Consider the following 17,954-nt stretch of genomic DNA (forward strand, 5'->3'; position numbering starts at 1 on the left):
TTGGTTGCTTCTTCTGAACCAAATGCACTCTAAGATTTCTGGCCCTAAAATTATACATCAAACCAGTTAAAGAAATTGATTATCAAGTAGTAGAATGATTTACCCAGTGGAATTAGAACTAGCCCTTACTCTTCTGGTGCTTAATTCACCACCTGAGTTTACCACTCTCTAATATTTATTAAAGACAAAACTGCAAAATAGGAGGAACAGACAATAGACTGTTAGTTGGTGAGGGGTCAGGATGAAGAGAAAGGTGGCCACAAAGGGGCAACACGAGAGAATTTGGAAGGTGATGGAACTATTCTGTGCCCAATTATGGGAGTTATTAGGTTGCTAATATGTGTTCATTAACATTCATAGAACTGTATGCCAAAAAGAGTACATTTTAGTGTATATAGTTTTTAAGTGAATTTAAAAAAAAAATGCAGGTGCAAACATTAATGTGTTTTAGGGGAGAAATCTAATCTAGGGAAAGGAGACAGGAGGGAGATTTTTATATATAAATATACAGGTGTGTGTGTGTGTATTCCTTTTGATTAGCTTCTTTGATTAATTTACTTCTGTTATTGAGTTAAGAATCCATATGTAAATAACTTTTCAAAAGTAGAAGCTAAAACTATGCAGTTGGCTCCCCCGAATGTTTTCTTATGTTGCTAGGCAACCTTCACTCTGCCAGGTTGTAAAATAGCCTCTCCTCCTTGCAGGTTACTGGAAGAGCTGCTGAACAAGTTCAAGAGTAGCATGCATTTGCAGCTCACCTGTTTCCAAGCTGCTTCTTCAACTATGATGAAAACATAAATACCTCCACAGTAAGGGCAGTCTAAAAATAACAAGTAATAAATTATTATTACTTTGTTAAGTGCGCTACAGGTATTAGCATATAAAGCATTAGGTTTGCAATCTCTGTCTCTTTTCCCCAAATTGGTAGCTTAGAAAGACGTTGGTATATGTTTTATTTCAACCAAAATGACCTTGTTTGAAATGCCCGAGCAGTAATTTGTTTTGTCATTTTTATTACATTAGGCCCTGTATGGCTTTAAAATACCTTTAAATATATATATTCTTAGCTAGATGTTGCATGATTAATGCTACAGGAAGAGATACCTTTCCAGAGAGTGCTTCAAGATGGCATATGATGTAACAAAGGCATTCTTCAGTGTCTCATATACCAGACTTTAGTGTCTCTAGCTTCCAAGGCATATGGAGACATTGGTAAGAAGAGATTTAGAAAGTTATATTTAGACATCTTTGGAACTTTAACTGTCCTAAACTGTACATCTGTACTTAAAAATACAAATACCTCACTCTCCTAACTCAAGTGGATTTTTAGAAAATTTGCCGTCTGCTTAAGAAAATGTTATATTTGGGGTAGATTATTTGTGCCCAGATGTCCATGAGTTAACTTTGTATTTTTCTGCCTAATTTTTATTTCTCACTGCGCTAATAAACATTAAGCACCTTTCAGTGTGTAGCCTTTCTTTGTTGCATTCACTCATAATTTAATGTGTCCTTTCATGTCAATGTGTTGCCTGTTATTGAGGACCCCGTTGTTACTGCGGTGGAGCTTGGATACCCCAGTAGGTGCTGGTGGGAATAGCCACAGCCTTCACTGCCTCCTAAAGAACAAGCCAGGTCCCCTGGTGACAGCTGGCATTCCTGCCCACTGCTATTGACTCCTTCCCCCTCTGGTAATGTCTTTTCTCTCCACTGCTCCTTACCCTTTGAAGCATCTTGCTCAGTAACTAAAAGAACACTGCTCTGGCAGAGTCTATGTTTTCTGAAGATTTAAAGATGTTCCTCTGTTACCAGGCAGTAGGAACTGCTGATGCACCTCGTGCCATTTGTCCTACATTCGATGTTGACTTCGTTTACCAGAATAGGTGCAGGGCACCATGACCTCTTTCAAAGTCAGCTTCCCCTACCTAGCTGCATCATACCAGTTGCTTCAGAAAACTGAGTAATTCTCTTACCTGCAGGCTGTATGTCAGGGTTCTCAAATTTTTCTGTGGATGTCGCAGAGTCCCCTTTTTTAATGTGGAAATTAATATATTTACTAATAAAAGTATTTTTTTATTATGAAATTTATTGTCAAATTGGTTTCCATACAACACCCAGTGATCATCCCAACAGGTGCCCTCCTCAATACCCATCACCCACCCACCCCACCCTTCCACCCCCCATAAACCCTCAGTTCTCAGTTTTTAGGAGTCTCTTATGTTTTGGCTCCCTCCCTCTCTAACCATTTTTTTTCCTTCCCCTCCCCCATGGTCTTAAGTTTCTCAGGATCCACACTAATACAAGTAATTTTAGAGTACAGTATAGCCAAGTACAGTATCATTTAAAATAAGTCAGTGCTGGGGCTTCTGTGTGGCTCAGTCTGAGTTCGGCTCAGGTCATGATCTGGCAGTTCATGAGTTCAAGCCCCTCATCAGGCTCTGTGCTGACAGCTCGGAGCCTGGAGCGTGCTTCAGGTTCCAGGTCTCCCTCTCTCTCTGCACCTTTCCTGTTCACACTCCATCTTTCTCTTTCTCTTTCTCTTGCTCTCTCTCTCCAAAATAAATGAACATTAAAAAAAATTAAAATAATTCAGTGTTGTTATGTTGGTTCATTTGGTGTATGGGGGAAATCATACTAACTGGAAGTAAAAGTTTAATTTCTACAAATTTGCTCCATAAAATTTACTAAGAAATATACAGAATATTCTCTCTCCTAAGCCTGGTAACTATTATATTTAACATGATTATGAACTAAATTACAAATCTGCAAGCCTGAATGTTTGTGTTATTTTAAATATCTAGTACAGAACATTAATCCAATAAAGAACATACTGGACAAAGGGCTAGTATCCAAAATCTATAAAGAACTTACCAAACTCCACACCCGAAAAACAAATAATCCAGTGAAGAAATGGGCAGAAAACATGAATAGACACTTCTCTAAAAAAGACATCCAGATGGCCAACAGGCACAGGAAAAGATGCTCAACGTCACTCCTCATTAGGAAAATACAAATCAAAACCACACTGAGATATCACCTCATGCCAGTCAGAGTGGCTAAAATGAACAAATGAGACTATAGATGCTGGTGAGCATGTGGAGAAACGGGAACCCTCTTGCACTGTTGGTGGGAATGCAAACTGGTGCAGCCATTCTGGAAAACAGTGTGGAGTTTCCTCAAAAAATTAAAAATAGGTCTACCCTATGACACAGCAATAGCACTACTAGGAATTTACCCAAGGGATACAGGAGTGCTGATGCATGGGGGCACTTTTACCCCAATGTTTATAGCAGCACTTTCAACAATAGCCAAATTATGGAAAGAGCCCAAATGTCCATCAACTGATGAATGGATAAAGAAATTGTGGTTTATATACACAATGGAATACTACGTGGCAATGAGAAAGAATGAAATATGGCCCTTTGTAACAACGTGGATGGAACTGGAGAGTGTGATGCTAAGTGAAATAAGTCATACAGAGGAAGACAGACACCATATGTTTTCACTCTTCTGTGGATCCTGAGAAACTTAAGACCATGGAGGAGGGGAAGGAAAAAAAAAAGAGAGAGAGAGAGGGAAGGAGCCAAACCATAAGAGACATTTAAAAACTGAGAACAAACTGAGGATTGATGGGGGGATGGGGAGGAGGGGAAAGTGGGTGATGGGCATTGAGGAGGGCTCCTGTTGGGATGAACACTGGGTGTTGTATGGAAACCAATTTGACAATAAATTTTATATTAAAAAAATAAGGGGCGCCTGGGTGGCGCAGTCGGTTAAGCGTCCGACTTCAGCCAGGTCACGATCTCGCGGTCCGTGAGTTCGAGCCCCGCGTCAGGCTCTGGGCTGATGGCTCAGAGCCTGGAGCCTGTTTCTGATTCTGTCTCCCTCTCTCTCTGCCCCTCCCCCATTCATGCTCTGTCTCTCTCTGTCCCAAAAATAAATAAACGTTGGAAATAAATAAATAAATAAATAAATAAATAAATAAATAAATAAATAATAAGACATTAGGTTGGATTCTCAAAAAAAAAATGTCTTTAATACAAGATATAACTTAGATGTCATTTTTTCCCCTAAGCATCTTTATGTCAGCATTTTCATTAGTTGTATCACTTTTATATATATTGTTTTAACACACAAAATACATACCTAAATTTTAGTTTACCTTATATTTGCCTAATCATTGTCAGAAAGCATTTATCAGCTGTCCACCTAATTCTCTACTTGTTGGGGGCTTACCAGATGCTAGACATTGTACCAAATTATCTCATTTAGCCTTCCCAATAGTGTTATGACAACCTAATGAGCTAGAAGGTATTATGTCCATTTCACAGATGAGGAAATCAGGACCTAAGAGAGAAATTCGTGACTTCAAGACTACAAGGCTGGTAAGAGCAGGATGTGTCACACTCGGAGTTGTCTGGTTTCATTGCCCTTTAATTTAACCATGGCCAGTTCTTCCTCCCAGCCAAATATACTTTCTGCTGTCCTTCAAGTGACATGGCTCAGGGAAGCATATAAGTGCTAGAGGATAATAAAACTTAAGCAAAATAGGGACAAGTAAGTGCTTTTTTATGGCTCAGAGAATTGAGGGTAGGCACATAAAAACCCCATACCCAAATGAGGTGGTTCAAGGACTACTATTCCAACAAGTCAAGGGAAACTTCTTGGAAGAAAGGGGTATTTCAAGACTTTCTTGAGGTACAGAAGAATTTAGTGGTTAAGAGGAGAAAGCTGAATATAATGTAAGTTAGCAGAAAGCTGAGAGATAAACCAGGACTTGGAGCAAATTGACAAAAACATAAAAAGAATTAAGATACTCAAAAGTGCTTTCACACATAGGTAGCATTTGGGCTTAGCACACCCACATTCATGTGATCATCCTGGCTTCATATCAGTTAGCAAAGTCAGCCCCACCTTCAATACTAAAAAATGTATTAGGAATAATTTGGTTTTACTAAGACTTTATCAGTATGCCATGAAAGTGGCATGCTCTAGAAATGATTCTGGCATTGCAAGACAAGCATCATTGCCATAGGCAGGCTTTCTGAGGCACTCACCTGGCTCTTCAATCCTTGTATGCAGCTTTCCTAGAGGGGATAAATAGAAAACATTACACTTTAATTCTGGTTTGGTGCAAGATGGTGATGTGTTTCAGTTTTGATTATGTGCTGTAGGACATTTTAGACGTGTAAGAGCATTATGATGTGTTTTCTGAAAAGTTATAAATTTCAACATTTTAAATCAAGATTATGTTTCTAAAGTAAAGTTAGCTCTATTTAATATATGCTTAAAATAATTACGCTTAACTATAGACTGAAACTAGCATACATTTTTGTCATTAAACATTTTTGTAGCAGTGCTATTATAAAGGCTTTCATATGAATATATAAAATGCTGTAACAATATAAAAGATGTATTGAATATTTGATATGCATACCTCAACTGGAACAGCAAGGGTTTTTTTTTTTAATAAATATGTCAGAACAGCAAATGATTCAAGCTTTGCATTGAATGCATATTTTTATATATTAGAGTCATGTTTTTGGTGTGTTGATGTCTTCTTTCTATTCACCCACATTTGTAATTCAGTTTTATCATATCACTGGATCACTGGAAAGCCTTTTTGTACCTGGCCAGGTTATAAATACATAACAAATATTTTACTAACAGGATCTGGGTCTTTGGGTTATCTGTTTGTAACTTGGCTAATAAAAGTCAGTAGGATGCCAAACTACTTTTTTCCTGTCCAGCCTATAAACTCTATCCTTAGGTAAAGGAAGTACTGAAGCTGGTCACCCTGTTTTCATCAGCATCATAACCATGACTGGTTGTCCCACTGGCCGTGTTGCTATAATCATTGTTGATAGTGTTGTGGTTGTTCTCATTATTTCTATCACATATTTCTTGAATATTCCTGTACCATCTGCCTACAAACTCTTCAGCTAGGCCCAGATTCCTGAGAACCAAGACAACTACCTGATCACTACCTGCCAAAGAAGGCCCACAGAAGGACTCATCACAAAGGGATGAGGGGAGCCAGGGAACGATGGAGTCATGGGGGTCACAAAAATAAAGGGAAGAAGAAGAATCATGTTGGAATATAGAGATTGTTGGCAAGGTCAAATGTTGCAGATGTGTACAAAGGATAAATGCTGAGAAATGGTTGCTAAACTTGGCATTTGGAAAATCATAAGTGACCAGAAAATGATAAGGAAGGAATCAGAGAAACTTTCTCTTAACTTGCCCACAAGAGCTGTCAAGAAAACTGTCTCTTTCTTGAAGATCACAAAACATCCAGGCCTCAGCACAAAAGTGGAATTTCTAAGGGTCAGTCTTTTTTTTTTTAATGATATTTTAGTTAACATACAGTGCAATGTTGGTTTCAGGAGTAGAATTCAGTGATTCATCACTTATATACAACACTCAGTGTTCATCACAAGTGCTCTCCTTAATACCTATCACCTACCTAGCCCATATGCCACCCTCCTTCCATCAACCGTGTTTGTTCTCTATCATTAAGAGTCTCTTATAGTTTGTTTCCCTCTCTCCTCTTTCCTCTCCACCTTCCCAAATGTTTACCTGTTGTGTTTCTTAAATTCCACATATGAGTTAAATCATATGGTATTTGTCTTTCTCTGATTGACTTATTTCGCTTAGCATGATACATTCTAGCTCCATCCATGTCATTGCAAGTGGCAAGATTTCATTATTTTTGATGGCTGAGTAATATTACAATGTATACCCATACCACATCTTCTTTATCCATTCGTCAATTTGAACATTTGGGCTCTCTCCAGTTTGGCTATTGTTGATAATGCTGCTATAGACATTGGGGTCCATATACCCCTCCTATCTTTATTTTTATATCCTTTGGGTAAATACCTACTAGTGAAATTGCTGGATCATGAGATAGTTCTATTTTTATTTTCTGGAGGAACCTCCATACTTTTCTCCACAGTGGCTTCACTAGTTTGCATTCCCACTAGCAGTGTAAAAGTGTTCCCCTTTCTCCACATCCTCACCAACACCTGTCATTTCTTGTGTTATTAATTTCAGCCATTCTGACAGGTGTGAGGAGGCATCTCATTGTGGTTGATTTGTACTTCCCAGTTGATCAGTGACGTTGAGCATCTTTTCATGTGTCTGTTAGCCATCTAGATGTCTCTGGAAAATTGTCTATTCATATCTTTTGCCCATTTCTTAACAGGATTATTTGTTTTTTGGGTGTTTAGTTTAATAAGTTCCTTATGGATTTTGGATAGTATCCGTTTATCATGTCATTTACGTATATCTTCTCCCATTCCATAGGCTGCTTTTTAGTTTTGTTGTTTGTTTCCTTCACTGTGCAGAAGTTTTATCTTGACGAAGTCCCAAGAGTTCATGTTTGCTTTTGTTTCCCTTGCCTTTGGCAACATATCTAGTAAGAAGTTGCTATGGCTGAGGTCAAAGAGGTTGCTGCCTAGGTTCTCCACTAGGATTTTGATGGTTTCCTGTCTCACATTTAGGTCTTTCATCCATTTTGAATTTATTTTGTGTGTGGTGTAAGAAAGTGGTCCAGTTTCGTTCTTCTGCATGTCGCCATCCAGGTTTCCCAGCACCATTTGTTGAAGAGACTGTCTTTATTCCATTGGATATTCTTTCCTACTTTGTCGAAGATGAGTTGACCAGAAAGTTGTGGGTTTATTTCTGGTTTTTCTATTCTGCTCCATTGATCTATATGACTGTTCTGTGCAAATACTATACTGTCTTGATGATTACCGCTTTGTAACATAGCTTGAAATCCGGAATCATGATGACTCCAGTTTTATTTTTCTTTTTCAGGATTGCTTTGGCTATTCAGGGTCTTTTGTGGTTTTATACAAATTTTAGGATTGTCTGCTCTAGCTCTGCAAAGAATGCTGGTGGTATTTTGTTAGGGATGGCATTAAATGTGTAGATTGCTTTCAGTAGTATAGACATTTTAACAATGTTTGTTCTCCCAATCTGTGAGCATGAGATGCTTTTCCCTTTCTTTGTGTCCTCTTCAATTTCTTTCAGAAGTCTTCTATAGTTTTCAGAGTACAGATCTTTTTACCTTACATTAGTTTATTCCTAGGTATCGTATTTGTTTGGGTGCAATTATAAATGGGATCGATTGCTTAATTTCTTTTTCTGCTGCTTTGTTATTGGTGTATAGAAATGCAATACATTTCTGCACGTTTATTTTATAGCCTGTGGCTTTGCTGAATTCATATATTAGAGCAATTTTTTGGTGGGGTCTTTTGGGCTTTCTACATAGAGAATCATGTCATCTGCAAATAGTGAAAGTTTGACTTCTTCATTGCTGATTTGTATGCCCTTTATTTCTTTTTGTTGTCTGATTGCTGAAGCCAAGACTTCCAGTAGTATGTTAAATAGTAATGGTGAGAGTGGGCATCCTTTTCTTGTTCCTGACTATAGGGAAAAGGCTCTCAGTTTTTCCCCATTGAGGATGATATTAACTGTGGGTCTTTCATACATGGCCTTTATGGTGGAAGTATGTTCCATCTATCCCTACTTTGTTGAGGCTTTTATCAAGAATTGATGCTGTATTTTGTCAAATGCTTTTTCTGCATCTATTGAGAGGATTATAGGTTCTTATCCTTTCTTTTATTAATGTAGTGTATCACGTTGATTAATTTGCAGATATTGAATCAGCCCTGCAGCCCAAGAATAAATCCCACTTGATCCTGGTGAATAATTATTTTAATGTACTGTTGAATTTGATTTGCTAGTATCTTGTTGAGAATTTTTGCATGCAGGTTCATCGGGGATATTTGCCTGTAATTGTCCTTTTTCGTGAGGTCTTTGTCTCGTTTTGGAGACAAGTAATCCAAGTAATGTTTGCCTCATAGAATGAGTTTGTAATTTTTCTTCCCATTTCTATTTTTTGAGATAGTTTGAGAATAGGTATTAACTCTTCTTTATTTATTTTTTTCAATTTATTTATTTTTAAATTTACATCCACATTAGCATGTAGTGCAACAATGATTTCAGGAGTAGATTCCTTAATGCCCCTTACCCATTTAGCCCTTCCCCCCTCCCACAACCCCTCCAGCAACCCTCTGTTCTCTATATTTAAGAGTCTCTTATATTTTGTCCCCCTCCCTATTTTTATATTATTTTTCCTTCCCTTCCCTTATGTTCATCTGTTGTGTATCTTAAGTTCCTCATATGAGCAAAGTCACATGATATTTGTCTTTCTCTGACTAATTTTGCTTAGCATAATACCCTCTAGTTCCAAACACGTGGTTGCAAATGTCAAGATTTCATTCTTTTTTATTGCTGAGTAATACTCCATTATATATATATATATACCACTTCTTCTTTATCTATTCATCCATCAGTGGACATTTGGGCTCTATCTATACTTTGGCTATTGTGAATAGCACTGCTATAAACATTGGGGTGCATGTGCCCCTTTGAAATGGCACACCTGTATCCCTTGGATAAATACCTAGTAGTGCAATTGCTAGGTCGTAGGGTAGTTCTATTTGTAATTTTTTGAGAAACCTCCATACCATTTTCCAGATTGGCTGCACAAGTTTGCATTCCCACCAGCAATGCAAAAGAGATCCTCTTTCTCCACATCCTCGCCAACATCTGTTGTTGTCTAAGTTGTTAATGTTAGCCATTCTGATAGGTGTGGGATGGTATCTCATTGTGGTTTTGATTTCTATTTCCCTGATGGTGAGTGATGGTGAGAATTTTTTCATGTGTTGGTTGGCCATCTGGATGTCTTCTTTGGAGAAGTGTCTATTCATGTCTTTTGCCCATTTCTTCACTGGATTATTCATTTTTTGTGTGTTGAGTTTGATAAGTTCTTTATAGATTTGGATAGTAACCCTTTATCTCTTATGCCATTTGCAAATATCTTCTCCCATTCCATTGGTTGCCTTTTAGTTTTGCTGACTGTTTCCTTTGCTGTGCAGAAGTTTTTATTTTGATGAGGTCCCAATAGTTCATTTTTGCTTTTGTTTCTCTTGCCTCTGGAGACATGTTGAGTAAGAAGCTGCTGAGGCTGAGGTCAAAGAGGTTTTTGTCTGCTTTCTTCTCTAGGATTTTGATGGCTTCCTATGTTACATTTAGGTCTTCCATGCATTTTGAGTTTACTTTTGTGTATGGTGTAAGAAAGTGGTCCAGGTTCATGTTTCTGCATGTCACTGTCCAGTTTTTCCAGCACCATTTGCTGAAATGACTGTCTTTATTCCATTGGATATTCATTCCTGCTTTGTCAAAAATTAGTTGGCCATACGTTTGTGGGTCCATTTCTGGGTTCTCTATTTTGTTCCATGGATCTGAGTGTCTGTTTTTGTGCCAGTACCATACTGTCTTGATGATTACAGCTTTGTAATACAGCTTGAAGTCTGGGATTGTGATGCCTCCAGCTTTGGTTTTCTTTTTCAAGATTGCTTTGGCTATTTGGGGGCTTTTCTGGTTCCAGACAAATTTTAGGATTGTTTGTTCTAGCTCTGTGAAGAATGCTGGTGTTATTTTGATAGGGATTGCATTGAATATGTAGATTGCTTTGGGTAGTATTGGCATTTTAACAATATTTGTGCTTCCTATCCAGAAGCATGCAATATTTTTTTTCATTTTTTGTGTGTGTCTTCTTCAATTTCTTTCACAAGCTTTCTATAGTTTACAGTGTGTAGATTTTTCACCTCTTTGGTTAAATTTATTCCTAGGTATTTTATGGGTTTTGGTGCAATTGTGAATGGGATTGATTCCTTGATTTCTCTTTCTGTTGTTTCAACCAATTTCTGTGCATTGATTTTACATCCTGCGACTTTGCTGAATTCATGGATCAGCTGTAGCAGTTTTTTTGTGGAATCTTTAGGTTTTCCATATAGAGTATCATGTCATCTGCGAAGAGTGAAAGTTTTACCTCCTCCTGGCCCATTTGGATGCCTTTTATTCCTTTGTGTTGTCTGATTGCTGAGGCTAAAAAATGTCTGGTAGAATTCCCCTGCGCAGTCATCTGGCCTTCAAACAAACCAGGACTCTTGTTTGTTGGGATATTTTTGAAACTGATTTAATTTCTTTGCTGATTATGGATCTGTCCAATTTTTCTATTTCTTCCTGTTTCAGTTTTGGTAGTTTGTGAGTTTCTAGGAATTTGTCTATTTCTTCCAGACAGTTTGTTGGTATATATTTTTTCGTAGTAGTCTCTTATAATTGTTTGTATTTCTGTGGTATTGGTTTTTATCTCTCCTCTTTCATTCATGATTTTATCTATTTGGGTCATTTCTCTTCCTAAGGGTCAGTCTTTAAAGCTCTTCTTTAGCTTCATTTTCTCTTTATTTTTTTTTATATGAAATTTATTGTCAAATTGGTTTCCATACAACACCCAGTGCTCATCCCAAAAGGTGCCCTCCTCAATACCCATCACCCACCCTTTCCTCCCTCCCACCCCCCATCAACCCTCAGTTTGCTCTCAGTTCTCAACAGTCTCTTATGCTTTGGCTTCATTTTCTCTTTAAATTCTCTTCCTGAGTGTCTGATCAGTTCCTCTGCCTCTACTCCTTTGCCTGTTGAAATAACTTACAAATATTTATACACATCCCTTTCTTTTCTCCAAAGTGTTTTCCTTCAAAATGCTTATTAAATTTCTCTAGCTACATGGTAGGGGCTCCTAGTACCAGGCCTCACCTGAATATGTACCCAATGTCAGATGGCTATGGAGTTGACTTTCATTCTGCTGTGTGTCCTGTGCCCTGCTCTCAGTTGATCCCTAAAGCCCTGCCATGGATGGCATAAAGAGCTCCGTGTGCTGTAGGCAGTAGCCATTGGGCTGCATCAGTGTGGTGACTGTAGGTTTTAGTCCAGCATTTGGTAACAAGTAAGCCCTCAGGAAATTTTTCTTCAATGTTATTGATGAAGTTAGAGTAGCAAAAGTGTCAAATTACATATGTAGTTTATATGCAATTTTTAAAAAATTTATTCTCAAGGTATCTAACATACGGTGTAGTTTTGGCTTCAGGAGTAGATTCCAGTAATTCATTACTGACTTAACAACACCCAGTGCTCATCCCAACAAGTGCCCTCCTCAGTACCCATCACTCATTTTCCCTATCCCCCCTCACACCCATCAACCCTCAGTTCTCTGTATTTCAAAGAGTCTCTTATGGTTTGTTTCCCTCTCTGTTTTTATCTTATTTTCCCTTCCCTTCTCCTGTGGTCATCTGTTAAGCAGTTCAGAGCTCCTCCCTCCCCCTTTGCCTGCTCCCTAAAGCCATTCACTTTCAACTCTTTTGGCATTTAGTTCAATATCTCTAAATAGGTTTATGTTGCTACTTTTTAATTCTTCTGCTTAGTCATTGTTGTCTTCCTTAAAGCAGAAGTTGAGAACTTAGCTTGCTTTCATTGCCTCTACCATACAAGCACACTTCCCTAGCCTTTCCTCTAAGTATATTTGCTTTGGTTAGGACATTATTCATTGTTCAAGTTATTATACATATGTAAATGCAATTTGGTCGTAAGCCAATAATATACTAACATCCTCATCCTGTTGTATTTTTCATCTGCAAAGAACATATTTCATATTTTGACAAAATATTCATATTTTTATTTATTATATGTAGTTTTCTGTCATCCCAAAACTTCCTCCACCCGAGTTATGCAAAATATCCTTGAACCATATTCAAACACATAGATATTTCATCAAGTTTATTTACTTGAACAAACTTACCCACAGCTTTTCAACCTTCTGTAGTCTAGACTGGGTACCCCCTAAGTCGGCCCGACACCTGCCATCTTAGGGTCTCCCATAATATTCATCATCCTAGAATTTTTCTCTGCCCTTCTTTTGTGTTGAATCAACTGCTTTTGTATCCCATAGCATCCACTTTCTTGATTTGCTCCCTAGCTTGATAGAGTTCAACCTCCAATAACTTTCTAGGAAAAGAGTATATGGGAGGTAAGTTTTTTGAGCCTTGACTATATGATGAAAATCTTTATGATAGCTTGGCTGGATATAGAACTCTAGGTTGGAAATCCTATTTCCTCAAGATTCTCAAGCATTTTCACTTTTGTCCTTGAGTATCTGTCAATCTATGCTTGGAGAATCTTCTTCCAGTTTTTTGAAAGTTCATTATGTTGTTCTGGGTATGATGCCCTTAGTCAATCTAATGTCTTTATATTGGAGGAATTTTTCTTAAATTGTTTATTGGAGTACCTTTGATCCCAGTTTTTATCCTTATCTTTAGTATTTGGATCTCCTATCCTGGCCCTTTTTTTAAAAAAATTACATCTTTTTCCTCTTGTTTTCTTTTTTGGGTTTTATTCTACTTTCTGAGAAACCATCCAACATTATTATTATTATTATTATTATTATTATTATTATTATTATTTCCAGTGTAGCTAACCTACAGTGTTATATTAGTTTCAGGTCATCCAACCTTTTTATTGATTTTTCATTTCTGTTTTTTTAATTTATTAGAAGTTATTTTTTTCCCTGAATATCCTTTTTTATAATTCTGTTGATTTTTTGTTTATCTGGAAATAATTACACTATTTTAGAATTTTTTTCTATTTTTTTAATGTTTACTTAGTTTTGAGAGAGAAAGAGAGAGAGACAGAGAGAGTACAAGCAGGGGAAGGGCAGAGATAGAGACACAGAATCTGAAGCAGGCTTCAGGCTCTGAGCTGTCAGCACAGAGCCCAATGTGGGGCTCAAACCCATGAACCACGAGATCATGACCTGAGCGGAAGTCAGATGCTTAACCAACTGAGGCACGCAGGCACCCCAAAGTTGGTTTTTCCTTTTTGCATAGTCTCCAAATTTATTTATTCTTCTCATATTATTAGAATAAATATCATAAGCTTTTCTAAAATTTCTAGCAAGCTTTGATATTTATTCATATTTAGCAGTAGAGCACTCAAAAGCTGAGTTGTATTGTAAGTTCCATGGAATGGATAGGGCTTATCAATTGTGAGCTTCAATTTTTTTATTTTTTAAACATTTTTTTCAACGTTTATTTATTTTTGGGACAGAGAGAGACAGAGCATGAACAGGGGAGGGGCAGAGAGAGAGGGAGACACAGAATCGGAAACAGGCTCCAGACTCCAAGCCATCAGCCCAGAGCCCGACGCGGGGCTCGAACTCACGGACCGCGAGATCGTGACCTGGCTGAAGTCGGACGCTTAACCGACTGCGCCACCCAGGCGCCCCAAGCTTCAATTAAGGTAGTGTAGATGGATGGGCCTTTTCATTGGGAGAATCTCTAATATTATTATATTTAGGTCATTTTTCTGGGGTTGGTCAGATTCCTCAGACAAGGTGCTTCCAGTCTCATGCCGTGAGCAAATAAACTGCTCTCAGTATCCTAAAAGTCAAGAGAAAGAAGAAGCCTCAGAGGTCATTTTTATTAGGACAGTACACCTGCTCTCAACTAGATGTGGTATGCCACAGCTTTCTGCATTTACCCTCCAGAGAATAAAATGCTAGTCCTCTGATCAAGTGGGAAGGTAGAGGGCATATTCCCAACTATGTAGGGAGGAAGAGGAGACCTGGGAACATCTAACTGTTAAACACCCTGTAAACTGATCGCTTGATTTTTAACCCCCACTTTATCCCCACTTCCAGAAGTTCCCATACCACAAACTCTTGAGCCTTTTGAGAAATTTGCAATGTAAACTAGGTTGCATCTTTTTGTCTTTCCTATTGCCAATTTAGCATCTGACTTGTTTAGATCTTCTTAAAAAAAATTTTTTTTTAATGTTTATTTATTTTTGAGAGACTAAGAGAGACAGAGCACGAGCAGGGAAGAGGCAGAGACAGAGGGAGACACAGAATCCAAAACAGGCTCCAGACTCTGAGCTGTCAGCACAGAGCCCAACGCGGGGCTCAAACCCACGAACCATGAGATCATGACCTGAGCCAAAGTCGGACACCCAATCGACTGAGCCACCCAGGCGCCCCATGACTTGTTTAGATCTTCTAAATCAGTTTCCACATACCCATATGTTTGGCAGCTTTCAAACTCTTATAGCTATTATTTCCTCTCCTTTTTTTCTTTGTGGATGTATGCCTTTTATGTATATTTAACTGTATTAGTAACTGTAGTAACATATATGGTTATATGCAGTATGCATACGGTGTTTATGTATACACTGCATGTATGCATGGGTGCATATTCACCCATGCACACACACACACGAATATATAAAATGACAGTACAGTTCTATATATAGGTATATAGATAGAGAAAGTTTTAGTTAGAGCTAAAGTAAATGTGTGGTTTCAGTCTGCCATCTATATTTGAAAGGTCAGATTTTTTTGTTTGTTTTATTTGATCATAACACCAAACTGTTCACATCTGCATGGGCTTCAGATTTGTAGCTCATAAGATATTATTGTTTACTACAATTTTTAACCATTGAAAGGAATTTTCTATTCTGTTGACCCCATTCCCCATCCCTGGACACTAAAGGTACCAAATCAAGCTTAGCACGCAGAAACTACCTTTTATCCATACTTAGAAACAAGTCTTACAATACACCACTGATGTATTCTTGCTAAAATGTTGAACCTGAATGTCTAAATCTACTTAACAATTTGTAGGAAATACAGGGGATTATCTACGGATAATCAGCAAAATCAATATTGCTGGAAATTAAAGCAAATGACCCCTTGTTCAATAAACAAATTTCAGAAAAAATTAGGGAGAGGCCAGAGGCCATCCTACATTATAAAATATACTTGAGATGTATCTGCATTGTATGGATTTAAAAAAAAAATTAACATTTATTTATTGATAGGAGACAGAGAGAGACAGAATGTGAGTGGGGGGAGGGGCAGAGAGGGAGGAAGACACAGAATCCGAAGCAGGCTTCAGGCTCTGAGCTGCCAGCACAAAACCCGACATGGGCTTGAACCCAGGAACCACAAGATCATGACCTGGGCCGAAGTAGGACACTTAACCTACTGAGCCACTCAGGTGCCCCTCTGTGGATTTTATTTGGATCCCGAGTTGACCCAACAAATTGTTTTTAGAAAACTAGACATTTGGTGGGGTGCCTGGGTGGTTCAGTCGGTTGAGCGTCTGACTATGGCTCAGGTCATGATCTCACGGTTTGTGAGTTTGAGCTCTGAGTCAGGCTCTGTGCTGACAGGTCGGAGCCTGGAGCCTGCTTCAGATTCTGTGTCTCCCTCTCTCTCTGTCCCTCCTGCTTGCCCTCTGTTTCTCTCTCTCTCAAAAATAAATAAAGATTAAAAGAATTAAAAAAGAAGACTAGACACTTGGGAAATTTTTAAACACTATTGTTCTAACAATATTGAAATAACATTGATTACATTAAAGATTTATTGTTGCTATCATGTGTTGTGGATATGTGGTTATAATTTTCAAAAGTCATTATCTTTTAACTCTTTATAAATGACATGATAACATGCCATATAAGATGTCACTGTAAAGCTACAGTAACCAAAACTGGTATCACCAAAAGAGCACACAGGTATATTAATGGAACAGAATATATAGCCCAGAAATAGAGCCACACAAATATAGTCAACTAACCTTTGACAGGGAGCAAAGAAATACAAAGGAGAGAAGATAATCCTTTCACCAAATGGTGCTGGAACAACTGGACAGCACATGGAGACTAAAGAATTTAGACAAAGACGTTACACATTTTACAAAAATTACCTCCAAATGGATCATGGACCTAAATATAAAATGCAAAACTATAAAATTCCTGGTAATATGGGAGAAAATCTACATGATCTTGGGTTTGATTTTTTAGATATAACAATTATTTTTAATTGCCAATACTTGGAAGGAACCAAGATGTCTTTCAATAAGTAAATCGGTAAATTAACTATGGTATATTCATTCAGGAAAACATTCAGTGTTAAAAACATACATATCAAGCTATGAAAAGACATGAAAGAAGCTTAAATGCGTATGACATATACAATACGTATGATATGCATTACTGTTTGGACCAAAATTTATAGCATTGTCATGGTTTATAGCATATATAGATGTAATATAAAAAGGGGAAAATGGACATACATACTTGCAAGATTTCTGCATTTAACAAGGAGTAATATATAACTTCAAATGGACTGTGACAAGTTAAGGATATGTATTTTAAATCCCAGGACAATCATTAAAAAAATAATGTAGAGAAGTATAAAAAAACCCAATAAGAAAATTGTAACTGAATTTTTAAATAACTTAAATACTATTAAGATAATATTTTAAAAACATGAAAGGAAGAACAGAAAATAGAACAAATAGAAAACAAACAATAGAATGATAAACCAAAAAACAACTGCAGCAATAATTTTATTAAATATGAATAGATTAAACATTTCAATTAAAAGGCAGAGTTTTCAGAATTGATTTTAAAAAGCTTTACCCAACTGTATGCTGTATACGAGAGATGCACTTTATATTTAAAGGCATCAGATAGGTTGAAAGTAACTATGGGAAAGAATATACCATGCAAACAGCAAACAAAGAAAACTGGCATAGCTGTGTGAAAATGAGATAAAGTAGATTTTCCAGACTTTTTACTGTGGTTGATTTCAAGCTTCATAGCATTGTGGCCTGAAAGTATGCATGGTATGATTTCAATTCTTGTAAACTTATGAAGGGCTGTTTGTGGCCCAGTATATGATCTATCTTGGAGAATGTTCCATGTGCACTCGAGAAGAAAGTCTATTCTGTTGCTTTGGGATGTAGAGTTCTACATATATCTGTCAAGTCCATCTGATCCAATGTCTCATTCAGGGCCCTTGTTTCTTTATTGACCGTGTGTCTAGATGATCTATCCATTTCTGTAAGTGGGGTGTTAAAGTCCCCTGCAATGACCACATTCTTATCAATAAGGTTGCTTATGTTTATGAGTAATTGTTTTATATATTTGGGCGCTCCGGTATTCGGCGCATAGACATTTATAATTGTTAGCTCTTCCTGATGGATAGACCC

The 17,954-nt window shown here is 37.5% G+C and overlaps 1 protein-coding gene and 1 long non-coding RNA gene across 3 annotated transcripts in view; one reads left to right on the plus strand and one right to left on the minus strand.

Moving 5' to 3' along the window:
* Window positions 1-1,464, plus strand: part of EXOC2 (exocyst complex component 2) — a 277,362-nt gene extending 275,898 nt beyond the window's left edge. Inside the window, exon 29 of the mRNA XM_040460631.1 lies at window positions 705-1,464. Within this exon, the coding sequence (XP_040316565.1) occupies window positions 705-798 (94 nt within the window). The 3' untranslated portion in view covers window positions 799-1,464. The remainder of the gene's footprint in view (window positions 1-704) is intronic.
* A 3,262-nt stretch (window positions 1,465-4,726) lies between these two features.
* The window catches only part of LOC121020416 (uncharacterized), a 62,326-nt gene continuing 49,098 nt past the window's right edge, over window positions 4,727-17,954 (minus strand). Inside the window, exon 3 of one of the 2 annotated variants that reach the window (XR_005786129.1) lies at window positions 4,727-5,084. This is a non-coding gene — a long non-coding RNA (uncharacterized LOC121020416). Of the gene's footprint in view, window positions 5,085-16,578; window positions 16,621-17,954 lie in introns of those variants that run through there. The other variant, XR_005786128.1, reaches the window with a different exon arrangement.

Source organism: Herpailurus yagouaroundi, unplaced genomic scaffold (assembly GCF_014898765.1).
Source record: "Herpailurus yagouaroundi ecotype Mexico unplaced genomic scaffold, PumYag 250, whole genome shotgun sequence".
Taxonomy (NCBI): domain Eukaryota; kingdom Metazoa; phylum Chordata; class Mammalia; order Carnivora; family Felidae; genus Herpailurus; species Herpailurus yagouaroundi.